General features: G+C 50.6%; 9 protein-coding genes across 9 annotated transcripts; 3 read left to right on the forward strand and 6 right to left on the reverse strand.

The window, feature by feature from the left end:
• Positions 1 to 110: 110 nt before the first annotated feature.
• Positions 111 to 1,289, reverse strand: N7539_008872 (uncharacterized protein; the record flags this gene model as incomplete). The annotated part of the gene is made up of 1 exon (XM_056938467.1): positions 111 to 1,289. One exon carries the CDS (start codon positions 1,287 to 1,289, stop codon positions 111 to 113), a length of 1,179 nt encoding a protein of 392 aa, XP_056785844.1.
• A 1,156-nt stretch (positions 1,290 to 2,445) lies between these two features.
• N7539_008873 (putative carboxylesterase) lies at positions 2,446 to 4,164 on the reverse strand (the record flags this gene model as incomplete). Its single annotated transcript, XM_056938468.1, has 2 exons — positions 2,446 to 3,822; positions 3,898 to 4,164. 2 exons carry the CDS (start codon positions 4,162 to 4,164, stop codon positions 2,446 to 2,448), a joined length of 1,644 nt encoding a protein of 547 aa, XP_056785845.1.
• Positions 4,165 to 4,815: 651 nt separating this feature from the next.
• On the reverse strand, positions 4,816 to 5,282 carry N7539_008874 (uncharacterized protein; the record flags this gene model as incomplete). Its single annotated transcript, XM_056938469.1, has 2 exons — positions 4,816 to 4,881; positions 4,980 to 5,282. The coding sequence occupies 2 exons, from the start codon at positions 5,280 to 5,282 to the stop codon at positions 4,816 to 4,818; spliced, it is 369 nt and encodes a 122-aa protein (XP_056785846.1).
• A 1,508-nt stretch (positions 5,283 to 6,790) lies between these two features.
• N7539_008875 (amidohydrolase) lies at positions 6,791 to 8,336 on the reverse strand (the record flags this gene model as incomplete). The annotated part of the gene is made up of 3 exons (XM_056938470.1): positions 6,791 to 7,562; positions 7,652 to 7,896; positions 7,956 to 8,336. The coding sequence occupies 3 exons, from the start codon at positions 8,334 to 8,336 to the stop codon at positions 6,791 to 6,793; spliced, it is 1,398 nt and encodes a 465-aa protein (XP_056785847.1).
• Positions 8,337 to 8,957: 621 nt separating this feature from the next.
• Positions 8,958 to 10,071, reverse strand: N7539_008876 (glycoside hydrolase family 88/105 protein; the record flags this gene model as incomplete). Its single annotated transcript, XM_056938471.1, is given in 2 exon segments — positions 8,958 to 9,477; positions 9,497 to 10,071. 2 exon segments carry the CDS (start codon positions 10,069 to 10,071, stop codon positions 8,958 to 8,960), a joined length of 1,095 nt encoding a protein of 364 aa, XP_056785848.1.
• A 1,259-nt stretch (positions 10,072 to 11,330) lies between these two features.
• On the forward strand, positions 11,331 to 13,223 carry N7539_008877 (uncharacterized protein; the record flags this gene model as incomplete). The annotated part of the gene is made up of 5 exons (XM_056938472.1): positions 11,331 to 11,501; positions 11,582 to 11,773; positions 11,847 to 12,643; positions 12,714 to 12,925; positions 12,982 to 13,223. 5 exons carry the CDS (start codon positions 11,331 to 11,333, stop codon positions 13,221 to 13,223), a joined length of 1,614 nt encoding a protein of 537 aa, XP_056785849.1.
• A 206-nt stretch (positions 13,224 to 13,429) lies between these two features.
• N7539_008878 (ferric reductase family protein) lies at positions 13,430 to 15,409 on the reverse strand (the record flags this gene model as incomplete). Its single annotated transcript, XM_056938473.1, has 7 exons — positions 13,430 to 13,444; positions 13,518 to 13,885; positions 13,948 to 14,532; positions 14,593 to 14,885; positions 14,942 to 14,961; positions 15,027 to 15,156; positions 15,234 to 15,409. The coding sequence occupies 7 exons, from the start codon at positions 15,407 to 15,409 to the stop codon at positions 13,430 to 13,432; spliced, it is 1,587 nt and encodes a 528-aa protein (XP_056785850.1).
• A 5,109-nt stretch (positions 15,410 to 20,518) lies between these two features.
• Positions 20,519 to 20,861, forward strand: N7539_008879 (uncharacterized protein; the record flags this gene model as incomplete). Its single annotated transcript, XM_056938474.1, has 2 exons — positions 20,519 to 20,537; positions 20,593 to 20,861. The coding sequence occupies 2 exons, from the start codon at positions 20,519 to 20,521 to the stop codon at positions 20,859 to 20,861; spliced, it is 288 nt and encodes a 95-aa protein (XP_056785851.1).
• Positions 20,862 to 22,634: 1,773 nt separating this feature from the next.
• On the forward strand, positions 22,635 to 27,081 carry N7539_008880 (putative RNA helicase/RNAse III; the record flags this gene model as incomplete). Its single annotated transcript, XM_056938475.1, has 7 exons — positions 22,635 to 22,766; positions 22,827 to 22,855; positions 22,920 to 22,968; positions 23,020 to 23,272; positions 23,337 to 23,484; positions 23,541 to 24,599; positions 24,654 to 27,081. The coding sequence occupies 7 exons, from the start codon at positions 22,635 to 22,637 to the stop codon at positions 27,079 to 27,081; spliced, it is 4,098 nt and encodes a 1,365-aa protein (XP_056785852.1).
• Between the last annotated feature and the right edge of the window lie 139 nt (positions 27,082 to 27,220).

Genomic DNA, 27,220 nt, shown 5'->3' on the forward strand with positions numbered 1-27,220 from the left:
TTGTACTGAGATTCTTCATAAGAGCAGTGGGGGTGGGAAGGAAAGAGAACTATCTTGGACTTAGAGCGCCATGTAAAAAATTGACATAGGCAAATGGCTCGGGCCACAAATCAGGTTGTAGCCTGAAGAAGTCTCAGAACGTGGGGCATCTTTGACCCCGAGTACTCGATGCCCAGGACAGACGGCGTCTGGAGACTCTCTGAATATAGCATATGGAGCTGTTCCTTGGGTGTATCTCGCAACTCCGGAGCTTTATGTATATCGGGAAAGGAGAGCAACTCTTTCGTCGGAGCCGTGGCCCACAGGTAGTATAACGAGATGCTTTGCAGTGACTCAAAGTTTGAGCTTAGCTCTTCAAGTACGGAGATCCAGTTTTCGTCTGGCGTGAGCGAGACGTGGTACAGCGTCAAGGTGGTCAAACTTCCTCGAAGACCATGCAATATCTTCTTCAGATCTGGGACCTGAACCGCGGTTCTGAACAGCGCCAACTCCTCAAGGTGTGGGAAAGCAGCAAGCTCGGAAATTTCATGCATGAATTCACTGGCCAGATCGTGCGAGCCCAGGTTGAGAAGGAGTGTTCGAAGATTCGGAGCGTTGAGCACCAGTTCGAGGAGCAAAACAAAGTTGTCGAGAGTGAGGTACTGCTCCAAGGACAGTTTTTCCAAATTTGACCATATGGCCTTGAACTGGGGCTGGCGATGGAGCAGTTTCGGCATGCGACGCATATCCATGACAAGGGTGCGGGAGTATTTGTTGGCATAGACGAGATGAAAAGAAGTGACTGGGACCTGAGCATCCACAACCAGAGCAAAAAATACCGCTACAGTGTCGGAAACTGTCACGCGACTCATGTCTGGATGCCCCTCGGGATATCGACAGAAAATGAAAAATGACCGACAATTCGTAAATCGGTCAACCAGACTGTCCCGCAGCCGTGCAATTTCGGGAATCTCCAGAGGCGCAGATAGCGGTCCCCAAGGGTGTCGATCCCAGATCAAGCCTTCCCCGACGCCATTCTGGAGCATGAACGCCAGACCTCGGACTTGGGGACAAAGGGCGCGATGGCGAGAGAGTGCTTCGATTCGACCCAGACTATCTACGGACAGGTCTGTCCTGATAGAGGAAAAGAATCGACGTGAGAATTGCACAAATGTCTTCTCTTGCAAGTCGCGACAGGTCAAGCGGAGGTCGAGTAAACCGTCGTTGTCGACGTACGTTGTAATCAGCTCTACGATCTCGACCGCAATAGAGGGAAACAATGAAGCGGAATGGTGCGCATCGGGATCCATCTTGACCGTCGTCGACATGCGCAAATGAATCCGAGTCAGTCAAGAATCTAGAATGAACCTATTTGCTTTCTTTCACATTATGGACCGTGACCCTGGAGGTGGAGATCTGAACTTCTGAAGTGTCTTCTGGGTGTGCCGGAGGGTACGCTAAGAGACCGTCTCCTCGCACACGAGAACAAAGCAGCATGTCAGGTGAGTGGGGCTATAGAGCTGGTCCCCGGATTTTGGCGCAAGATTCGCATCTGCGAGTGCTGCTGGTTGACTTTGTGTTCAGCTTCCGACTGGACGAGGGGACAATCGACCCCCGCACGGTGGCCAACTTGAAGGTTACGCGCCAAGCGGAGTGACCGGACAGATGCAGCCAAGTTGATTAGGTCCAGTACCGCAGTCGAGAGGTGGATACATCGTACTGCAATAATCATTATAATATAGTAGCAGTGTCTCAAAGCATGCATTTCACCCATGTACAGTACAACCACTTCAGCGTGTCAGTGTGTGACATACTTGATGAGATACGGCTACGGTAGGGGCAGCAGTATCGATGTGTGAGAGGGATGGAGAGTGCGATTGCTGTGGGGGAGAGATTCTACCTAAGCCATGGACTGTGGTGAGTGGCAGGATCACATGTCATACAAACAATACTGTGCTTAGGGTACTTTTTGAGGGTTGATGGCCTGTTGTGTGGAATCCATTGCTTCGACTTCGTGGACAAACTTGTATACAAAGGTACCTCTGCACTCGCACTGAGGGTACTCGGATGCGGCCTTGAGAATCCGGCTTTTTGTGCCGGCCTCACGTGAAAGGTTGTCCGCTCGTGACTTTGAAGGGACACTCGCCTTGAAATCTTGAGTACTGTACACTCGCAAATCCAGTACCTGCTGTCATATTCTTTTTACTACTCCCCGAGAATCATCAAGGCTTTCTGATGAGATGAGACAATTCCAGCAAAAGCAGCCTCGCGCCCAGGATAGTAGTGAATGGTTGTTTCTTACTCATAGCCACAAGAGTGGATTAACATGCGATACGAGGTCATTCGTAGGGTGCTCTTCCGGGGCATCCGCGGATCTATCACCAAGACCCCAGATAAAACTTATACCCTACGTGGACGCGGTCTCATTCATCGCGATGAAATGCCGAGAAACCCCCCGAAGAGGGCTCACTGTTCAGAAGACGGAGCCAACTTTTTCCAGAGCGCACACCGGTCCACTTGATCTTGAGGCACAGGTTCCATCTCGGTTGACCCGGTCTGAATCTTCAACCGTCGTCCCTGGCCATCGCCCCAACTCTGCCAAAGGGGCGCACTCGAGTATCGGTAGACGTTCGGGTCCAGTGCCCTCACAAAACTGATGGTGTAGTCCATTGTGAGAGGGACAATCTCGGCATTAATGTTGGCATACGCCCCAGGAGACCCTCCCGCATTACCTAGTCCAAAGATGGCAGGAAGCTCGAATACATGAGGAACACCCAAGCCATTTGCTACCTGCTCGGGGTCTAGAACATTGAAGCGATAGTTCCAGACCTGGCTGGGGGAGAAGTAGTAAGCCATGCTAGAGGCCATGTGATTACCTGGACAGGTGAATGTCGCTTCACCGTACGCTTGAGCGGCCGAAGGGAAGTATGTAGCATGCTTCGGGAGAGGATCCATGAGCGGATAGGCTTGGTTGATCTCTTCTAGTTGGCTGGCGTTGAGGCCTGGATAATTGTTCTTCAAGAACTGGGCGATTTCCTGCGGACTTGAAGCATTGTAAGCAAAGCTTGTGCCCTCATTTGTATCATCCGTCACCATCAAAGGCACGTGGATGAATTTATCCTCTTCGTAAAGGTTGTAGAGTCGATCGACAATCAAGACACCATCCACCACCGGCAAAAAGTACCACAGTGGCTTTGGTGAGTCGCTTCCGCCCGGGAACGGCATGTCAACGTCGTAATTCATGATCTTGGAGATGTCGACGCTGCGAAGACAGGCAAGCGTATCATTGACCGTACCACATTCCACGTCCTCCACAAATCGCTCGTACTGAAACTCCATCTCCGCTACCGTGCGTAAAGTCGGCCAGAATGGCGACTCGGCAATTGCGCCAACAAAGAGACCCAGGTTTTTTCCACCGTTAGCTGCAAGATGAAAGGCCACAGAGCCTGCGCCGGCCGAGTCGCCGTGAATGACAACGTGGTGAGGATCTCCACCGAATTGTTGAATATGCTGTTGCACCCAAGCCAGCAATTTGCGCTGGTCGAGTAGACCAGCGTTCAAATCTCCATCTCGACGGACATTCTCACTGGCTAAGAACCCCAGAACCCCGACCCGATAGTTGAAGTTGACAAAGACAATGTTGTCCCCGGACTGCTTGACGACTTGGCTGCCATTGAAGTTATTGTTCGAGTCATCTGCATATCCGCCGCCTTGGATGAAGAGCCACACGGGCAGATTGGACTCGGCGGTCGCATTTGCTGGGCGCCACACGTTGACGAAGAGACAGTCTTCCCCCAGCGCATTCGAGGTACGTTGACCGACTCCGACACAGACTGGTCCAAACTGTCAACGGTGAGTGAGCGCATTTCAAAGTACATCCCCTCCATGTCTTTGAAGACACGATCTGAAACAACTTACCGCGGTCGCATCCTGTACCTCCTCCACTGACTCTGGATCCTGAGGGCCTCGAAATCTCAGGTCTTTGACTGGAGGCTGGGCGTATCGCATCCCCAGATACTCATCGATGCCGTTACTGAGTGCAATGCCCTGATATCGGGCATACCCGAGATCCACGACCGGCGAGTGGATGACGGAGGAATCGCTGGCGTGGAGAAGGTATGACCAGGCGGCCGCAAGACCACCCAAGAAACCGGCTACCGCAATTGACTTTATGACGAACGACATAGTCGCTATAGTCGCTATATTCGCGAGGATGTGCTTGAAATTCGCGCGACATATCCTGAAATTTGGCTTCCTACCCTACTTAATGAGATACATATGCAAGGGGTCGAAGATGGGCGCGTGACACGGTAATGCACCCTTCCGCGAAGCAACCACGGCCTGCTTGTGCTCGCAGCACGCAATTGGAAACGGCAGCATCTCAACGTTGCCTGCACGACCTAAGGGAAGCCTTCAGCTTTGGTTCATCTTACTCCCCATCATTCAGGTTGCAAGCTTTCGCGAAGTCCAAAATAGTGGCCCGTGATGCTTCACCCTCGTCTGTCGAAAAAGATTTGAGTTGCAAGAAGCTAGAAATGTCATCCAAGACGAGCCTGATCATCTGGCGAGATACCTAATCAGACTCAGGACACTCGGGCTGAAGCTTTGGTGTTTCTGGGCGGCCATGGAAGGTAAATTGGATCCATGGAGAAGTATGCATGATTATGTAGTGAGTTATAGGTAAATGTGTTGCAAATGGAAAAGTCATCAAATGGAATTCATCGCTTATAATCACGCTTGTAATCATACAAGACGCTGATTCATACACAAAATCCTATCGTACACGGGTCATTAAGCAACTCCAGAGGGGGTATCACACATCAAAACTTCGCGCTTCTAATAGGCAGTGCGGTGGTGGCTTCCGCGACCGTCGGTGCCGTGCATGCGGCGAGTACCAGCAGCCTAAATGAGCATCATCATTAACTTTGGGATCTTCGACTTCTTTTCTTTGACGCTTCCACAGTCCATCCGTGGAAGGGTCATTGCAAACGCAAACTCACCTTGACACCCGGTCGGCCGGTCAAAGTTCCCTTCAACTTGGTCATGGCGCCCGAGACCTTGTCACCCATGGTGACCTTGCGCTTGTGGTGGTGAGCAGTCTGAGTGGTACCGACGTGGCGCTTGGAGGTGCGGTGGCCGCTGCCTGTAGTTGTGGCATGGCCGTGGCCGTGGCCGTGCCGAGTGGTGGTGGTCTTGGTCTTGGTGGTTTGGGTGCGAGCACCGGGGCCCTTGAGGCGAGTCATGAGCGAGGGCTTGGTTTCGCGGGTGGTGGTGGTAGTTGGGCGGTGGGAGCGACGCAGCATGTTGACGGGTTTGATGTGTAGTTACGAGAGAAGAGAGCAAGATTGATTGGAAGAGTATTGGATAATCGGCGAAGAGACTAGTGGTTTGCTTTGCTTGGAGGATGTAATTGTGAAGAGGTCAGATTGCATCCAGTGATGGCTCTCGGTGGTGTTATATAGCCCGAGCGACTCACTCGAGTATGATCATCCTCCAGCTACTAGCTGCCAGCTGGCTAGCAGTAGGTGGTAGATACTGGTAGGAGATGCCACCCTTGCGTACATCATCCCCATACGTCCTCTCTGAATCTTTCTCTGCCCTTCCCGGACACCACCAACGTGCGCCAAGCCGAGAGTTGCCCACAGGAACAGAAGAGCAAGGGGACGGAGTGGCGTAAAAGAGACAAAGTGACCCAAGCGCAGGCAAAAAGTAACGCCCGGGACGTCATGTGTGGAACGATCGACGGGCTATCAATTCCACCTCGGTCCACTCAGCGGACGGCCTCTTCAGCCACAATCGCCCCTAATTCAACACCCTCAAACCACCCAGGACCGACCCTGTCCGCAAGCCTTACTCTCCTTGAGGTGATTCGGTGACTGCTTGAGTGGGTCACGTCATGTCAGACTTTTTGATAACACACATGCTTAATTAAAATGTGGCTCAACGAGCAACACTGGTGACTCCCGACGTCAGGCGCATGGACTCTCGTCTGCTTGGCAATGTTGTGATTCGAGGATGACAGTTCAGTAGTGTAGGTGTGTAATTCTACTCTGTACTGACGAGGGATCAGCCTCCCAGGTCAATATTGAGGACCTCCTCAATTATGCTGACATCACGGGTCGAATAGTCCTGTCCGTCCATCCCGTAACGTCCTGTCCATGGGTAGCTGACTGCTATGATTGCGAATGGAGACACTGAGAGGCGGAGGGGGTGGTCCAGTACTGCCAGAGTGGTTCGCCTCCCTATTAATAGGTAGGAAACCCTCGAGGATAGATGTCAGTAGGCGCTAGAGGCAGTACAGATGAATGTGCGCTGAGGATGTGACACACTTCGCGAGTACCTCGTAGCAGACAATGATGTCACACATCCTGGTCTGCGAGATGAGGCCGCGTCTGGAACCTGGTCCAACGATGTGGCAGCGTTCACTGAGCTATGACCACCAGGCGCGATCAACCGCCGCCTGCGACAGACAAGCCCAGGATGTGGCTTGCGATAGGGTCGGAGGCCACCAAATACAACTATCGGTAGGTGACCGGCGCCTTGATCCAGGTGATTAGCAAAATCATTCTACAGGGAATGAAGCTGTGTGAGTATAGCACATCATCTGTAGAAAACGACGAGGGTATCATGCCATTGCGATGTTAGAAAAAAAAAGAAATCTTAGGAATACAGAAAGGATCGGCTATGTGCTCGCCAATGGCTCCTCGAAATGAATGCAATCAATCAAAGCAAAAGCGAAGACAGGCTGCTGTGCGCTGTGTACACAGATCAACGCCTGACTCGTAAGGGTGTAGGGGCAGTCACTGCCACCTCATTCAACAGGCCAGCGACTCTTCACTTTGTGGGAGAGGCCCGCGCGCTCGACCACCTCACGACTGCGTTGCTGGGCCTCCTTGACAACCTCCTGCTCGTTCATGGTCAAAAGTTCACCGTTCTGAACAAGGATCTTACCGTCGACCACCACCACATCAACGTCCCGACCAGTCGCAGTGTAGACGACGGCGCTCACAGGGTTGTGCCAGGGCTGGTTGTGGATTCCACGCACATCGAGAGCCACAAAGTCGGCCTTCTTGCCGATCTCCAAGCTCCCAATGCTGTCTGCCAAGCCCAACGCCTTGGCACCGTTGATGGTTGCCATCTCGAGGACAGACTCGGCCGGGACCGCAGTCGGATCATAGGAGATGCTCTTGTGGATGATGGCCGCCAGCTTCATCTCCTGCAACAGATCGCAGGTATTGTTGCAGGGAGCTCCGTCGGTGCCCAGGCCAATGTTGACACCAGCGTGCTGCAAGTCAGGAACACGGCAAATTCCCGAGGCCAGCTTGGCGTTGGAAGTCGGGCAATGCGCCACATGCGTGCCGGAGGCTGCGAGGGCCTGGATGTCGGAATCGTCCAGATGCACCATGTGGACCAGCACGGTCGAGGGGCCGAGTAAGTCGACCGAGTTGCAGTAGGACATCGGCGTGTGCGACTTGGAGTGGAAGAAGTCCCGATCAGCCTTGACTTCGGCGCAGTGCATGGTGATTGGGATATCCCATTCCCGAGACAAGGAAGTCATCTCGCGGTACAAGCCATCGGATACCCTTGGACAGGTGTCAGCGTGCGATTATGATTCAAGAGATGGTATGCCGAGGGCCACAAAAAAAACAGGTGTCATCTGGCTTCGACTCACCCGCCAGGAGTTCGTGCCCCGAACCACACGCGAATGCGATCATTGGCAGCGCCGTTCCACTTCTCCCACATCCTCATCGTTCCACCCAGGGAGGTCTCGCGGTCCTCCACAAGACCAGGATGCATGGCCCATGCACCCTTTTTGGCATATCCGCCAATGTCCATGACAATTTTGCCCAGACAGCCCCGGATGCCGGACTCTTCAACAGCACGAGCCAGGCCGTCGAAGCCATAGCGATCGGCAAACTTTCTCAGGGTCAGCGAGTTGGATGTGGATTTTTATGGCGGGGGTGATTGATACTTACCATGCTCTCCAGAAAACAGGTCGTGCCTGATTTCAGCATCTCTCCAATACTGAGCCGTGCCGCCGCATACCCGTCTGCCTCGGTGAAGTTGCCCTGCAGCACCCAGATCCGCTCGCACAACCACGATACCAGCTCCAGATCATCCGCCGTGCCGCGCAGCAGGGTCTGAGCCGTGTGCATGTGGGTGGAGATTAAGCCAGGAATGATGATGCGACCGGACAGATCGACTTCATCCTCGTCTGGGTGCCGACCCTTCAGCACAGCGGACTTTCCGAGGTCAGTGATCAGATTGTCTTGCACGCGGATGGCTCCATCTTCAATGATCCGACGGGTGCTATCCACCGTAATGATGGTAGCGTGAGTGTAAAGCATGCTGGGCATTTGGTACACCGAAGCAGTAGGGTGTGCGGCGGTCACAGTAATTCGGGGCTTTGATCTGTAGGCGGCCCCCTTGGTGTTCGTGGGTAGTTAATTAACGGATATTGTGCAGGAGGTCAAGTTTGATCGTTCGTTGAACGTGGACAAGGTCCGAAAACTGCGTTGAAATATAGTGTGGACCAGAGGCCCCCCCCCCCCCCCCCCCCTCCCGGTCACCGATGATCCTCCCGCCAACCCACCCGCTCTCACGGAAGTCGGCGACGCCCACTTGAGAGATGCTCGGGCGATAAGACACACGATGTATGCAGCCCAAGCCACCATCAATGAACCCTTTGTCCCATTGACACATCGTCCAAATTCCTAGCTTGGCTGGTATGGTATGGTCGCTTCGATCCTTTTTAGCGGGCCGATCTGCTTTCAGTCGACAGTCGCAGATCTTCGCCTCTATGTGGTAGTACACGGAACTCTAGGTAGGTGCTACAAGAAGTAGTGAAGTACTAGTAGTATTCGTATTCAACCTGTCACGGAAATCTACACGATACTTATGATCAAACACCCATTCCATCATTTGCCTGACGACCCATTATCACTCATAGGGAGAGACGTCTACCTATAGACACCATCTCAGAGATAGGTGCGCAGATATTCACCAAGCGCCATAATAGCCATCGCATGCCCGTATGGCATCGAGGTCAAGGGGATGTCCTTATAGAACTGCAGATTATCACCCATCCCGGTCCCAAAACTCGTGTTGAGGAGCTCTCCTTGAGGGTCCACATCCTTCATGACCGCGGCAATGGCCTTTTCCGCCACAGGGCGGAACTCTGGGCTGACATAGCGTTTGCGCACTGCCTTGAGAATTCCATAAGCGAAGCCGGCAGTGGCGGAGGCTTCAAGGTAGGAATCTGGGTGATCCAGAAGGGTGTGCCAAGAGCCCGACTCAGACTGCACGCGTTGGAGAGCGCGACACTGCCCATCCAGGGTATCAATCAAGTGCAATCGGATCGGGTCGTTGATGTCCAGCTCGAGGAGCTCAATGATCTCGGGGATCACAATGGTCACCCAGCTATTTCCCCGCGCCCAACGAGCGTCGGCGAAATTGCCCCCCTTCTTCGAAGGTCCATCCATGGAAGAAGAAGCCGGTCTTGCTGTCGAAAAGATACTTGACGTGCACGAGAAATTGTCGTTTCGCTTCTGCGATGTACTCGGGACGGTTTAGCAGCTTTCCAATCTTGGCCAAGGGCATCACAGTCATCATCAGCGTGTCGTCCCAGAGCTGCTGATAGTTCTCGCGATTATATGTGATGTGCTGCATGCCACCATAGCGAGTGCGAGGCAATTCATACATGGCCCATTCCGCCCATGCGTCCAGCCACGGGAGATATGTCGGGTTGCCAGTCTTTTCGTAGAGATAGGCGAGCGTCAGAAACACAGCCATCGTGTTGATATTCTTCGTTGTGCCACCCTCTGCAAACCGAGCAGAGAACCAATCTTCCATGATCTTGATGAGACGCTCGTCCCCGGTCAATTCGTAGTATTTCCAGAGACCGTACAAGCCGATTCCATGCGTCCACTCCCACCCTTGCCAGGATTTGGTGTCGATGATACGCCCGTCCGCGAGATGGAGAAGGAATTCACCACTCTCATCTTTGATGTTGACGAGATTATTGATGAGCAAGTTGACGGTTGTGTGGACCTCGGGGGCTGAGGGTCGTGTGGAGGATATTGTGCACGCCATTTTGTGAAGCAATGTTGGAACGTGACGATTTGTGGAGAGAAGTTCAGCAAGCCGAAATGAGAGGATGCGACAAGTTTGTTTATTTAGCCTCCTACGCTGTGACAAGTGGTTTGTTGTGCAGATCGTCAGACAGCAACCCTGCCGGCCCTGGCCGATCGTACTCGGCTGTACTCGCACTCCTCACGCTCCGTCGACGTTGTCGATCCCACTTCTTTTGTGCTCGGTCACTCGATGCGTTGCAGTAGCTCGGCTCGTCGCTAATCTCGGGTGGAAGAGTCACTGATCCCCATACGACTGACAAGTTGAGTCTGCTACAGCTCCGTTCCCACCAGCCCGAGCGGCAGTCCAGCTTCCTCAATTTACGGCTGATTTGCGGAAGAATTCAAGAAACCCTCCACAGCCCACGAATCTCCACATCTCACCCCCCGCAGTTGTGAACACGCCAAGCACTTCATTCGGTCTATCAGACACCGACCTGTGAACAGCCCTTTCCTTGAGCCACCCAAAAGCAACAGCCCATCCGCTATAAGTGATTGGGACTCTGTGAAGATCCCTGCTCGATTCCACCGTTCACACAGTAGCTGGTGGACTGGACTGCATCGGTGGCGACTTGGCATCGAGTCAGTGCAGCCCCCGCTCGGTAGATTACTTCCCCGGATTCTAAAATGACCAGGAATTCGACCGCGTGGGGGCTAAACGATGCAGATGGCCTCGCGGCCGCGGGAAGGAGGAGTACATGGTCTGTGGGAAGCAGGCTTGCATAGTGTGTTACTGTGTTGCGCTTAGCAAACTCACTGGATTGTTGGCACATGGAAAATATTGTGTACTGGTTGATCGATGGTTTGATTGACTTTGTTAGGTTGAAGGTAGATCAGATGTCGAGCACAACTGATCATCCGGCGAGATTCAGACCGAGAAGGTCAAAACTACGGCGGAGAAGCTTTCACACCGGCAAGCTTGAGGCAGGGGTGAAGCTCATGGCTTATGGACGGCATTCGTTTATAATAGGGGACAGTGCCTGTGATTTGCTGAAAGGGCTGATTCAGAGACTTGAGCCAAGACTCTGTCGAGAGTTCGTGCTTGACTCCTGCTTATCCTCCTCCCGTCGGCCTTTTCTCGTTTCCACAGGCTCGGGATAGGTCTTTTGGTCGTCTCTTGTGCTTATAAGTCTCGCAAGAGTATCTGGAGGCTTGTGCCGGTTCTTTCTTCCTCGAGCTTGTACCCCATTTTCTTCTCCAGTTGCTACCAAGTCATTCAAGATGGCCGACGACAAGCATCACCCCGAGACGGGTATTCAGTCAGAGACAGCTCACCCGTCTGTTGAAATGGGGACCAAGAAGGACAATGATATCTCTCACATGGAGCGTGTCATGTCTCCAGACGACGACTTGAAAAAGGATCACATGGATAAGTCACGAGTGGACAAGGAAGTAAGCCTCACAAGATTCCGGGCCCTTGTTCGAAAAAAAAGTGCTAGAAACATCCAAACTGATCAGTGAACTCTGGGCAGGTTCAAATGTACTCCACTTCGAGGGTTGTGGTTAGCGAGGAAGATAGCAAGCGACTCAAGAAGTTAATCGATCGCCGCATCTTGGTCATTATGATCCTTACATATTTCCTTCAAGCCCTCGACAAGGGTACCATGAGTTTTGCCTCCATCATGGGAATCAAAACCGACGCTCATCTTGAGGACGGACAGAAGGTGCGTCTTCTTCAATCCGTGATCACCTAACCAAAAGTCCCTGGATAAGAGCAACGGGCTGACACAGGCATAGTATTCCTGGCTCACTACCTGTATTTACATCGCTGTTCTGGTGGTTGAGTACCCTACCAACTGGATCATCCAGCGTGTGCCCATCGCCAAATACCTCGGCTTCAACATTTGCTGCTGGGGTACAGTACTAGCCCTCCATTCGGTATGCAAAAACTTCACTGGCTTGGTGATATGCCGTACGTTGCTCGGTATCTTCGAAGCATGCTGTCAGCCTACTTTTGTGTTGCTATCGTCCATGTGGTACAAGCGCGAGGAACAGGCTGCCACGGTGACCTATTGGTATATGATGAACGGCGCCCAACAGATTGTCGGCGGCCTTTTGGCCTATTGCTTCACCTTGATTGGACATGACAAAGTTCTCAAGTCCTGGCAAGCTCTTTTTCTCTCCTACGGCTGTCTGTCTGTTCTATGGGGCGCGTTCGTCATGTGGTACATGCCGGATTCGCCCATGCGAGCCAAATGTTTCACCGAGGACGACAAGCATAAGATGGTCGAGCGTCTTCGCTCCAACCAGACCGGTATCCAAAACCGACAATTTCGGGTATATCAGGTGTGGGAAGCACTACGGGACCCTCAGACTTGGTGCTACTGTTGTATTCAGGTGTTCACCACTCTTCCAACCAGTGGCTTGGGGGCCTTTGCGGGAATCATCATGAAGGGATTCAACTTTACCACCCTACAAAGTCAACTTCTCGCCATGGTGCTGGGGTTCTATATTATTATCATTCTGCTCAGTTCAGCCTGGCTTGTGAAGAAGTGGAACCAAAACTTGTTGGTAATGTTGGGCTTTATTGTCCCGTGAGTCTAATCTCCTGACTCGTCAAACAAACATAAAAACATTGAATATAGATTACTGATCAGTCAACAGATCATACATTGGTACAATCGTCCTCATGACGGTTGAGAATACCACCCTTGCAACCAAAGTCGGGCTTCTGATTGCCTACTATATCACACTGTCATTCTGGTCAGCCCAGACCCTTTGTCTATCAATGGTGTCCCGCAACATCGCCGGTCAAACCAAGAAGGCCACCATCGTCGCCATGACCTTTATATCCTGGTCCGCAGGAAATGCCATTGGTAAGTTCTTTCTCATCACATCAACGTTTTCTCCATCGACTGACGGATTTCCCTAGGCCCCCAGGTATTCCTTGACTGGGACGCTCCACGATACCACATCGCCTGGAGTGTCCACTTGGCGTGCTACGCATGCTTGACCGTTGCCGTAATATTTCTGCGCTTCTATCTCATGCGTCAAAATAAACGCAAAGACGAATTTCTTGCTGCTGCAGATGTGAACTCTGCAGATCCGAATCTGGAGCACGCCTTTGAGGACAAGACTGATCAGGAGAATTTGAACTTCAGATATGTCTACTAAGTGTTGGGGTCTCGTATGGTTTGCGCTCAATGCGGAGGTCTAGCGGATGCTGCTATCCGGTCTGGGATGGAAGGCTTGTTGGCCTTTCTTAGATACCCAAATAATCCAATATGATGCTGGTACTTTCTGAACGAAGATATATAAACCTTCTCATTTCACGTTCAATGACATCAAAACTCATTACAAAACACTCATTCCTATCGCTCTCACCAACCGAATTCCTGCATCATTGAATTAGCATGAAGACAAAAACTGTAATAGTACCGCACCACAAGGGAAAAATGAAATACATACCTCGGTGTATAAAGTGATTGACGGACCAACATCAAATGTACGCTGATAGACCGCAGCCCGGGTTGCCTTGGTCATTTGACTCGGACCACACGCCGCCACCCCAATTCTTGCCTCGGGACCACATTGTGAGATGCAACTGGCGAGCAGATTGGCAATGTCGGGCCTGCCTTTTCGTCGAGCAGCAACGGAAATTGTTTGACATTCGTTCTTTTCGGTTCCTTTCTCCACGTCGATTGTCGTTTGTGCTAATTCGAGACTCGAGGAATCATCCCCCGAGGATACATCGTCTCTTGAGACATGGATGTGCAGATTGACAGCGGGGTTTTCTTGTAGTTGTTGGAGCTCATTTTCGAACCACTTCAATGAGTCTTTGTATAATCAGTATATAATTCCCCATCAAAAGAGGAATGTGTTGACGAAGTTGACATACCGGAATGCTTAACAGACCAGATGAAGTCAATAGTCTTTGTGGAAATATTGGCAGCGTTTCCCTTCAGGACGCCGAGCGCAAGAGCAAAAGTGAAACTGGCACCACTTCCCCCAGCCACAAGAATAGTGTGATCGAATTCTCCAAAGTTAGGAACCTGGCCGTATGGTCCATCAATTGAGCACCTCAGGCGCACACCCGGTTGTTGCCGAGCCATCTCAATCAAATCACGGGTGTAGCCATCGTATTCTCGAATCAGAAATTCGACCGGACTGTTAGACACCAGGGTAAACGGGTGAGATTCGAAGAAGCGTATCGAGGGCATCCACAGGAATGCGTGAGACCCCGGCGTGCAACATAAAGAGCGCTGCAACTTCACTCGTACTGCGCCGTCGATCATCGGAGTGAGAGTGGCGAAATTGCCAGGCATGTTCCAGCACAGTTTGGTGAATCGAATCAGACGATCTGCACCCCAGAGACAGGCTGTAAAGATCACGATGATGACAGTGGATTTGGCAAAGCTTGGTCGATGCATGCAAATGAGTACGATGATCAATAAGAACATCACCAGATGAATCGCGTAGAACACTGCGTGATGAGAAAGGTTAGTGGAAAGCTTAATCTGATGAAACTTTTTTAACGACCTACGTTCATAGTACTTGCGAGTTATCCAGCCGATGGTGGAAATGCCGATAATCACCATAGCCAGGCCGGCGATAGCACCCACAAGGTTCCTGGTTTCGCCCATCTCGTGAAGATGGTCAATCTGTGCCCAGGCGTTTAGATATACAACCCCATGAATGACACTGGTAGCGATACAGGTATATCCGGCTGTCTTGTGTAGTGGACGAAGCTTCTCGTAGGAAGTTCCGGATAGAGGTGCAAGTGGCGTGTTGCGTAAGGCAAGGAATACCAATAAGACGAAGTTTGCCACAGAGATCCTAGATAGTTGATTAGATCAGTTCATGTGAAAGTAATTGCAAGCAGGACAACATACCAGCCGAGACGCTTCGCCACCTGCGTGAAAGAGTTAGCCTCAAGGCGACGTATAGGGAAGATAGAAGGAGAGATGGACGACGAACATAGATCAGCGAGTTCAGATTGTTATTAGTCAAGATGAAAATCAGATTGATCGACCAATAGATAGTATAAAGTAGCCATTTTTCAAGAGCAACATCGAAGATCGAATTATTCATGAAGCGACCAAGTACACTGTCGAATAGGTATCAGTTTTGAGTGTCAAGGACTCCTTCAGATTGGTGCGAAGTGGAGATGAGGGCGTATATTACCGTCGACACTGTGAGAGTCTCTTGAACCCTGGAATCGCCCTTCTCGAAGCATGCCTCGAGATCAGGAACTCGCACCAGTGGCAAATGATGGTGAGAGCCATGAGGCCGCCAATGGCTATGGCAAAGTACTTTACACTCCAGACATTGTTCTGTTGACGAAGCGCCTTTACGTCCATCTTTGTCCCAGGAATGCCGATGGCGAAGAAGCCCAAACGAGCAGAAGAGAGTAGGAAGAGGCTAGAGAGAGAGTGAAAGCGAGCAGAATCTTGCTAAGTCCAACTCTCCTCTCCCCCGAGAGATCGCCGTACTTATCAATCAATAGCCTACACGATCACCTCGGCGAAAGTGGGCTTATTTACGCAAGACTAAAGTTTTTCTTTTCCAACTGTAACCCGGTGCCCTCACGTACCAGAGATCCCACCATAATTACCAAGTAACGAGCCCAAAAGGCCCACCATCTCAAGGTGATTCTGGCCCAAACCTGTTGTGGTGGGCCATCGCTGTGGGGACACCGGCCGGATCAGATAACAAGACTACAGTAAGTTATACCGCTAAAACAACCTTGTGTGGCTTAGCGCGGGAGGATTCTTCCACTCGGCGAAATTTGGAAGGGGACCGTTTTTTTGACTCATTAGGTAAAACAGGCCCAGTGTTCAGTGTCCACTCGTGAATATGTAAAACGGAAAAAGACGTTTCTTTGCATCCTTCTCTTCATGTTCAGGATTCTACGGGTGGGGATTAGAGTTGGTGCTGCCGGGGGAGCATTCCGCTGTAACTCTGGACGGCGCCGGCTGCAGAAGACAAATGGGGAAAGGATTCGTCCGATGGTACGTGAATTTTCGACTATGACCTTGATGGAAAGATCAAGACGCTTGAGATTTCGACCGGGGATGGATGTCAAGGGTTGGAGGACTGTCGTATAAGCAGCATCGCTGACTTGTTGAATAGCATGCAGACAGGACGGCGAAGCTAGGAGAGCCGTCGGCCGACACACTTCCATAATTCTGTCCATCGTGACTCACCAAAAAGCTTTTTACAACCGTACCCCGAAATGGACAAGAGTATCCTGATCCGCGTTGTAGGAGGGCTAGATCGGTGACCTTACGTAGCACGGTGGAGGCTGCTGGGGTGGATACTGAGCAGTGGACACGAGACACTGAACAGTGACACAATCCAGCGTCCTTGGGCTCTCCAGTGCTGGAAGGACCAAGCTGATACGACCACGGTGGATTATATCTACAGAATCGGTAATAATCCAGAAAAAAAAGACATGTCTATGTGATATGCCATGTTTTGGGCCTAGTCTCGCCCACGAATATTCGGAGAGCGCTCATCACTCACAATTAACGTTCTTCGCGGCTCACTTCATCGGGAACATCTTGCATGCTGTCGGTAAATTAAAGACCCTGAGCGTTCCAGAACAACCGCAAGGGTCGGTCAAAACGGTTATGACGCACATGGGTCTTCTCAGAGTGCTTGATGAAGGACATTCATTTATCCCCGAATTTTTTTGGATGATGAAGCTGCCAATTCCACATTTTCCGTGAAGTGGGAGCGGTGGTAAGGAACGCCCAGCTCCGGCCGAATTTGTTTGCATTGTCACCAGCGAGTCACCAAGCGTGGTGCGGGAGAGCCGAAGGTTCAGATCAGATAAGATCGGCGGCGCCTCATTATTGATCTGCCTGAGGCCCCCTTGGTTTTTGCCCAATCCAACACGGCGCGAGCATTTCCAGATGTATCTATGAGCGACTCAGCCGCTTCAGAGGCTCATCGTTGATTTGATCGGCCCAATGGGGATTATTCTTGAAAGATGGGAGTGTGCGCGAAGAAATATTCTCGTGATTGTCGTGATTAATAGACATGGCCGATCCATGTGTGGGAAGGTGAAATGGCTCTAGTTCCACCTTCAGCCGGTACGGAGCCCTGATTCGGGCTGAGTACTGCTGTTTAGGGCGGAACCTGGCCACGTTTCGACCCTGTGAAGAAAGACTCTTATCAATCTTGCCGTTCCGCACCACCCAAATCTGGAAGGATCTCCGAAACCGAAACCGCACAAGTGGGCATCCATCTATCGGATGCTTAGCTCTGCATCACTCCTGGGCATTCTCGTACCGGGCTTTGGGAATGAAGCTTCCACAGGGAATTGAACAAAGCACGCTCGTTTTGACTTTCTGCGACAGGTCCTTGTTGACACTGTGCGTCTGTAGTTGAGACGAGTGAATCTTCATTTGCCAGTTCCGGAAACGGGCTGATTCTCACCAGGCTTCCTGATGCTTGAAAAGGCCCATGGTCTCCATCTCAGGTGTCAATTCGCGCTCGGTGAGGAGGATTCAGTCGGCTGCACAGCCAAATTTCTTGGCAAATGGAATGGGATTTGCTTCTCATCCCGTGCCCCGCTTCCTTCTTCGACATTCTGTCTGAGCCACGGTAACATCCGGTCAACAGCATCAATCCGATGGATATCATTGTCTGGTCTATCATCTCATGCGCAGAACGTCTCACGGAAGACACTCCGGTCCCTAATCAGAGCGACGAGGAGATCTGCAGCCGGGTGAATTGTGCGGGGTAAATATCCCTGAGCATTAACAGAGCTCACATATATGACCAGTGGACCACAACGGCATCGATGCAACCTTCATGAATGACTGGCTTCAGAAGAGCCACATAGTTGGTCGTTGGTCACGCGAGATCAATTCTTCACACCTTCCTTTTCCCCTTTGCTCATCTCCGCCGGCGATCGACAGGGATAAAGTCATGTTTCCAGAAGGGAGTCCCTCCTCTTTTCGTATAAAACGGCTTTCGGGACTCAGAAGTATACGTCAAGCATGCATTGACATACAGAACAGGACAAGCTGGGAACTATGATATCTCCCTTAATCGGACTGCACGTCCAGGCTTGGCCTGAATCAATCCCGTCCAAGGCAGGCGCATCTTCTCGCCATGTCGGGGCAGGAAGATACGATATTTCAGCGCAGTTCCTTGTCTTGATTGGCAGACATCCAACCACAGCAACGCGATTTCCTCGCGAGTCATTCAAAACCGGTTCATTATACTAGTTGACCTAGGTTCTCCACGAGGAAGACTTGCCGGTAAAACTTTCCTTGCAGATGCATGGATTGCAGATGTGACTTTGCTGGGCTACGCGAGGACCGGGTGTCTGTCCCGTGGCGGCAGAGACAGTGGTATTCTCGTGGCTCAAACAAACCTGGCCTCAAGTCGCTCGTGGTCATTGACATTTTTCCGTCGCAATGAAACATGGCCATTGTCAGAACACTGAATGAAAAGCCGGATTTTCAAGACGTGGAATCATCGGACACGCTGGCCGTGGCTCATTTGGATTGAAACCTCTAGTTCTGCGCCCACATTTCATGAGTACTTCGACTTATGTAGCAACATAAGGGCTCGTTCGAGATGAGCGGTATATGACCATTTGCTGGATCATTGAAGTTGCATGTGGATCCATTGATTGGAGAAGGGGGGTTGATGCAGGTTTGTCACAGCCACACGTTTGCGCCATCACAGGACAACAGATGGTCGTTTCAAAGGGGGACTGGTCTCAATGATCAATCTTTTCAGAAATGCCGGTCTTTTGATTTGAGTGTCTGAATAGAGCCCATGGTTACATGGCCTAGGTCGAAATTATTCGCCTTCAGATCCGAATTCAATCAGACGTGAAATACAAGGGGCTGACTTACATGACACCCTAATACAATTATTTTAGGTCAAAAGTTCATAGAAACCTATTGATGAACGGACGTGTTTGGGGCGTCAGTGACTTGATTGTAGTCATGTTCCACGCATTTGACTTGGAATGACGTGGTTTTGTTTGTTTGACCTAAGATTGAAGAAGAACACGTAAAGAACCTCAGACAACTGAGCGCTTAGATAGATTCCTTCAAGAATGAGATCTTGACGAACATCACGAAGCGACTGTGCTAGCTAATTTAAAGATACTTGTGGATATAATTTTCATTTTCGGCAAATCGCGCTTTAAGCACCCGGGGCGTTACGCACCTCCGATGAACCGCTGTCTGCAGCAAACTGCTTAGTGTGCTACCAAGGTTGAAAAGTGCAGTTTTTGTCTGAAACAAAGTCGTCTTTCTTCCGATGTATATGGGTGATGAAGTCTATGAATCGCCTGCAGAATTGATCAGAAAATCATTATGTAGGGAACAGCGCGAGTATCTAATCCGGCGATATACTGGTATCCTCAGCGAAGACATTTTGCCTCTAAAGAAATACCGACTGATGCTGAAAATGTAGGCTGGCCGGCTGTAAATCCCGCATTTCCAACCAGAGACGACTTACTGGGGCCATTTGCCCATTCAAGGAGCTTCATGATCATGAGGCGAAGAGAATGTTTCTCAAGGGGCTTATTCGGCGCGTGAAAAATTGGGATAGTATTTCGACAAATTGAATAACCTCTGTGGAGCTAATCAGGGAAATTGTCACCAGCTCTATCATTCCTGCATCTCACATTACTTGCTAGCCACCGATGATATTGCTTGTCCAAAGCTTCGTGAGAAATTAGAAACTGTTGCGTCATATTAGTACGTAATCCCACTCACGATGTTCAAATGGTAACCCGCTAGTACGGTCTCAAGGTGCAGGTCACTCTTGGTCACCTAGTTTGTCAGGATAAGAAAATCATCAGAGGAAATGACTTCCTGGTCGGAATGACCAGCAACAGGCTGCCGTATCTCACCTCGGCAATTAATGAGGTTTATTAAATTGCTGGTTTCGATGAACCTTGCGCGTGCAACAAAAAGCACTGTTCTCCTCGCGAGGACCTTCCATTGAAGAAAGGACTAGAGAATGCACAGATGGAATCAAAGGGTGGACATCCGGATGTGTATGAACTCCTTGATTCATGCTGTCATATTGCCGCATAGATAGGGAGTTAAATAGCCGGACGTGCGGGATTTGATTTGCGTTGCTAATCGTGCACTTTCATGTATCTGAATACGGAACCGCGCCTATCGAGAACGATAGCATTGTTCGTAGGGGATATTGAGTGAGGTTAGTGAGGTGAGACGTGCCCTAGGCCCGCCAAGTTAGGCAAGTCGTTCCTTCAGTTCTAAGCCCTCATCCTCTTTCTTTATTCACGGTTTATTCGCAGTCTACTTCAGTATGTTCTCCACTATCCATGATCTCTCCTGTTGTCTGTCAGATATCGCCCACTTGCTTGTTCCCGTCGTTGGACCAGAACAGATATTCGAGGTCTGAACTCGTAAGTATGACCTCTTCCGGGCAGGTTTGCGCGACCAACGATAAATCAAAAACCAATGGTCTCGGCTACTACTAGTAAGTAGTAATGGAATCAGGTCTGAGGTGATAACCCGAGATCAGCTCAAACTAGCCGCCAGCAACTCCTCTGGGCTTGCACACTTTGACCCCCTTCGACTTGTTGACGTCGCAAAAGTCGATCTTGTCATGAAAACCCCTGGATTCGACAGCTTCGATCTTGAAGTTGAATGTGAGAGGGAAGTGACGGGATCATTGGTCAAACCAATACAAGCAAGACTCGACACACTTCGCGCTAAGCCTGGTCTGGTAACTGCGTACGCAAAGTTCACCAATGTCCCACCAGATGTGGCCAAACAGAAGCTTATAAAGGGTTGCCGGTAATTGTAAGACGCAGCAGACCGGCTTCTGCTTATTACTATACCGGGACCGGCTTACGATACTGCTGTCGGTAAGTTTTCCTGGGGTTTCTCTAATTCTTGTTACTAGCGTATTATCCCGAAAGTATCGGGAAGAATGTAAGGGGCATAATGCTCTAAAGAGCTAGGCGGCTTATAATCCCGAGAAAACGTCCCTATAGGTCGAAACTCTACTTGGCTATCGGTCATCCTCGAAGTGAGAGTGTCAGATTCGAGACGGAAGCTCTATAGCGACGCTACCTAGTGGCTAGCTAACTCTGCGGGTCGGGCTAATGTAGTTATCCTTATTATCATCAATCACACTGCGGCTGATATTATATTCGAATCCGTGGTACTTGAGCATTTATCAATCCGCAGTGGTCGCCGACAACACACGCCTCAAACCCTGTAGACAATCATAATCGCCCGGCCACCAAACGGTCCTATCACTACGGTGCCGAACACGTTGCCCTTCACGATCTTGGAGGAAATCATAGGCCGTCCACTAATCCCACCCGAGACAGATATGGTGGTCCCAATTGCGGCGCTTGAAGGTATTATAAGAATTTTTTTGGAAAGGTCAGGGCCTTTGCGTTTTTGTGTCTATTTCCTTCTCTTACTTTCAGTTACCTTTGGCTTTCTTTTGCTTCTTGATCTGATTAGTATTATCAATCATGGTATGATTACGTCCGTTCCCCGGAATATATGATCGTCGAAGTCTGTAGCCAATTAGTCTTCTTAGAGTTCAAAGGTGAGGTAGGTCGACTTTCTGCGCTTGCCTTTGATGCAATTCTACTTGCTTGTCCTGAGATTGGACCTCAGCTCTCTCTACCCGTGACATGGACTGTACCCAGCATATGAACCGGCAGTCAAGTCATGGAATTGTGCAGATCAATGGGACGACAAATAAAGCGATGCTTCTAGCCTCCATTAGTTATCAGTCCTAACCTCGACACCGCTTGTCCATGTTTATTATTTGCCGGATAGAAAAGGGATCGTACTATTTCTGAATATCGATCTACAGGAAGGAAAAGAGGAAGGTGAAACACAAATTGATCAGTGTGAAAGGTGTGGGAAGGAAGAGAGGCTATCTAATGCGTGGGTTCGTGGGTCCCCTCGGTGGTGAGTCGGGACTCGGCAGAATCATCCAAACACGTACATCTACCAATATGGGTCAGACCACCACCGCTTCATGACGCTCACATATGGAGACATCAATTATCTCTTAGAGATGGTCATCGAGGCAGGTTGTCAGATATACCAAGGTTTTTGCCGGAGCCTCCAGACGCCGAGGGATTGGACCTTGGTTCGGCTGCGCTCCCCAATGATGTTAATGTTGATCCACTTTCATAGTGGTCCAAGAGGAATCAAATAATAATCATGTACAGTCATTGTCATTCCTTTCGTTGGCCACTGATCCCTGTGTCGGTCAGGTAATTCGAGAGCTTTCTCTATATGTCGTCCTATTCCGGTACCTGTCAGGTACCTGTCAGGTGCCTGTCAACCCCGCCTTGCCAACGTTCCTATCGATAAAGCCAAATCATTCCGATAAGCCCGATGTACCGATGTACCGTCCCTGCAACCCGCACGAGCCACCAAACAGACTGTCTTCCCGCTCCCGTGTCCCACTCCGCCCGACTGGGTGCAGTTTCTTTGTTTCTTCCAGTATCCCAAGTGCCCAAACATAATTGCCTTGACGCGGTCAGTAGGCCTCGTGTCCTGTGTATACATTCAAATAACATTGGTGGTTCTCAGAGCCATGGATATCATGGATGAAAGCCCCGATTTATCGGGCCCTGTGTCGGGGACGAATGCTACCCCAGCATACAGAGCTCGAGGGTATCAACTAGAGATGTTGGAAGCCAGCATGAAGCAGAACATTATTGTCGCTGTAAGTCTGCCACTCCTTTGCTTTCAATGTGGATCTCTCCTGATTGAAATGGCGATTTAGATGGATACAGGCAGTGGCAAAACGCATATGTACGTATCGACTGGTCAGAATGATGTTGTTAGCAAGTGTGAACACTGAAGTGTTTGTGACTAGCGCCGTGCTTCGTATCATCGCAGAATTAGAACGATGTCCGACGAGCCAGGTAAGCGCTCCATCTCAAGGTCCCCGTGATTCACTACTGACATGGTTCCAGCTGGTATGGTTTCTGGCACCGACTGTGTCTTTATGTACTCAGCAACATGATGTGCTGGCTTCTCAAATTCCGTCGGTCAAGACAAGGATATTGACTGGAGATGATCATGTAGAGAGATGGACCGAGCAGGCTGTCTGGAATGAGGTTCTAAGAGACGTGCGCATCGTCTGCTCGACCCATGCAATTCTTTCGGATGCCCTGAACCATGGATTCGTGCGAATGTCGCAACTGGCTCTTTTAGTCTTTGATGAGGGTACGAGGTGAAAGTTCACATGGGGAAACTTAATCATTCGACTAACGTGAGGTCGATCCACCAGCACATCATTGTACACGCGGACATCCGGCGAACAAAATCATGCGGAACCATTATCATCCCACGAAAGCCAGAAATGGCGCTGATGCGGTACCCCACATCTTAGGTTTGACGGCGAGCCCGATCATTCGGTCTAAACCGCAGGAATTGACGTGAGACCAATCCAAACCGTGAATATGTTCTATTATATGCTAATCACCAAGAATAGAAAAATTGAGGCAAACCTCGATGCTACCTGTAAAACGCCACACCAGAATCGGTTGGAGCTGCAACAACATGTCCACCGACCACGGCTGGAGCAGATTGTCTATTCTCCACTGAGCCCGGCAGAGGGCACAGTCGGTAGTCAGATGATTCCCTGGCTTGTAAGATGCATTCAGTCCTACCGACGCGAGGATGATCCATCGTGTCAGATCCATTCACACTTGGAGCTGGGCACTCAAGACAAACCGGCACTTGCCCACCAAAAGGTCAGCTACTGCAGAGAGCAGCTAGACAAGTTCCTTGACCGAAGCTTGAAGATCTATAGTGAGCTTGGTGGCTGGGCCGCTGATTACTACATTCGGGCGACTCTCGATCAACTACAACAAGCACTCAACAAGGACAGGGCGATGGAGAGTCAAGAACATGCGGAGAAGGTGTTCCTTCTTGAAATTTTACTGGGTCAGCCTATACCAGGAGAGAGCGACCACATTTCACCGAAGCTGGAAACCCTTCTATCATTTCTGGATGCAATAGATGATAGCGAGTTTTCTGGCATTATTTTCGTCAAGGAACGGGTGACCGTCAGCGTCCTGTGGAGGTTCCTCTCTTGGCATCCAGCGACAAGGGACAAATTTCGTAGCGCCCCATTCGTCGGGTGGTCTAATCACGCTGCTCGTAAGCAATCACTCGGAGATCTGATATCTCGCGACATGCAACGCAACACACTGGCTGAGTTCAGAGCTGGTCGGAAAAACCTGCTGATCGGAACCGACGTTCTCGAGGAAGGCCTCGACATCAGTGCTTGTCGCTTGGTTGTCTGCTTCGATAAACCGCCTAATGTCAAGTCATTCATCCAGCGGCGAGGCCGAGCACGCCACCCTCATTCAGTCTATGCCCTCATGCTGTCGACCGAGGACGAGTCACTTGCGGTCACACAATGGCAGGCCCTGGAAACGGCGATGATAGAAGCTTACATGCAGGAGTACAGACTCCTTGAGGAAGATTTTGCCGTTGAGGCTATCCAAGAAGCTGTAGACGACTGTCTTTTCGTCAACAGTACATGGTTTGTCGTCTCAAATTAATGTTTCTTGTGTCAACATGGCTAACAGGCACACAGTGCTCGAATTTCTGCAGAGGAGGCAGTGCCACATCTTCAGCATTTCTGCTCGGTACTCCCATCAGATCCCTATGTTGAAAATAGTCCAACTTTCTCTTACGAGGAAGGAGATCATGGATTGCTTCGAGGAGCAGTTGTGCTTCCTAACTCCGTTCATCCGTCCGTTCGCCAAGCACATGGCAAGCGATGGTGGCGTACGGAAAAGGCAGCTCGGAAAGACGCTGCTTTCCAGGCGTATAAAGCCCTCTGGGAATACGGTCTCGTCAATGACAATCTTTTGCCCTTGTCAAACAAGGCGGAGATTCAAATTACAAAAGATGAGTCTTTGCCCGCTATCGTCGAGTGTTCCGGGCAATATGATCCTTTGATTGATCTCGCACACGCCTGGGCGGCGCAGGATCTGCATATGACGAGCATCACTGTGACGGACCAAAAAACGGGCCAGGTATATGAGGATCTGCAGATGTCCATGATACTCCCAAGGGCTGGACCTGTGCCAGACCCTCTTACGTTCTTTTGGGAAAGCGACACAAGGCTGACCGTGTCTTTTGGTGAGAGCCAACCTCTGCCTTTTCCGGCCTCTGCAGAGATGATCAAGTATATGCGAGACATCACAGCAATGTATTTGCAGGCCCCATCGTCACGTTTACAAGGCTTGGATCGGGACTATGTGGCACTATTCGTACCAAACATTCCCGTTGATCAGCTTGGGGCTTGGCTTCAACAGTACCAGGGGACACAAATGGCCACGGAGATGTTCGCTCGGGATCCCACAATTTGTCCTGTTGGTATCATCCGAGATACTGCAAAGTACAGCGAACCGCGCCTATTCCGCATGTGGCACGATGTAAACCCGGTAGAAGTTGAGGTCCAGAGTCTGCCCAAGCGGCGCAACCTTTTGCAGTACAAGGATCCGTCTCAGATGGCGGATGAAAGGGAAGAAGCACCGCCGAAAATCCACTTGATTCCAGCCATAGGCTGTACGGTGGACCGGCTTCCCTGGAAAAAGTCCATGTTTGGATTGTTCATATCTGCCATTCTGGACCGAGTGACGGCTGTCATGGCGGCGCACAAACTCAACGAAACTATTCTCAAGGGCTCCCAGATCCGCGACCTCCGCCATGTATTGACGGCAATTACCACGCCTCTAGCCCAAGCCCCGACTCATTACCAACTTTACGAATTTTTCGGCGACGCAGTTCTCAAATTCACGGCAAGCTGTCAGCTATTCTTTTCCAAGCCTGCTTGGCACGAGGGCTACCTCTCCGAAAGTCGAGACAAATCAGTCAAGAACCAGCGTCTCGCGAGAGGGGCTCTGGATGTTGGCTTGGATCAGTTTATTTTGAATGACCGCTTCACTCCTCGAAGATGGCATGCGCCGATCATTTCCAAGAAAATATCCCCGGAAGCCATCCCTCCAAAGCGCAAGCTTGCAATGAATGTGCTTGCGGATGTCGTTGAAGCTTTAATCGGGGCGGCCTATATGGATGGCGGTATCTCAAAGGCACAAACCTGTCTATACCGGTTCATACCAGAAATTGACCTTCAATCAATGTCACCGCAGGCTGTGGACACGCCTCCAGCAAGCCGGCTGGTCGATACCAAAATGCTGAGCAAGTTGATTGGGTACGAATTCACGAATGCACATCTGTTGACTGAAGCTCTCACACATCCCTCGTGCGAGCACGACACAAAAACCCAGTCATACCAGCGGCTCGAGTACCTTGGAGACGCGGTGCTAGATATGGTTGTTGTCTCCTTGCTAGCGAATTTGAACCAGCAGATCCCAGAGGGAAAAATGACCTTGTTCAAGCACTCAGTCGTAAATGCGGGTCTGATGGCATTCCTCTGTATGGACCTTACAGTAGATGGCATCTATCTTTGGCAATTTCTTCGATACAATGGACCCACCATTGCCCTTGCTCAAGCAGAATCTGTCGCTCGATACGAAGAATTGCGCGAAGTGATCTGGCACGAACTCAACCATGGGTCCGAATATCCTTGGGAGATCTTCTCGCGTCTACGGCCAGACAAATTCATGTCCGACATTATTGAAAGTGTCCTCGGTGCGATATTTCTAGATACAGGCGCGGATCTTAGCCTGCGTCATTGCGAGGCGTTCCTCGAGAGACTGGGGCTACTCCCGTACCTGAGACGCATTATCTCAAACAACGTTGATGTTCAGCACCCTCGAAGCAAAGCGCAGGACATATTAGCACAGGCGGTTGGACAAGTTGGGTTCAAAGCGAGGCGTGTCGAGGCGAAGGGGGTCCCGGCGACCTATCGTTGCACTGCGACTTTGAACAAAACCCAGATTGCGCTGATTGAAGGATGTGCTTCCGCCGACGAGGCGGAGATCAAGACTGCGTTGTGGCTGATTGAAAACTTTCAACCCTCGCTGCCTTCAGAAGAGGTCGCATGCGCATGATATCCATGCTAGACAGAATGACATTGCAAGAGCGGGCAAATGTTGATCATTGAACATGAGTCTATGAGCGCTACGTATTGCTTTTTGGTTGGTGATTTTGAACAAACATGGACCACCCTACGTGGCAATGAGAACCATA

This window comes from Penicillium diatomitis, assembly GCF_028827545.1.
Source record: "Penicillium diatomitis strain IBT 30728 chromosome Unknown utg000015l_segment0_segment0, whole genome shotgun sequence".
Lineage (NCBI taxonomy): Eukaryota > Fungi > Ascomycota > Eurotiomycetes > Eurotiales > Aspergillaceae > Penicillium > Penicillium diatomitis.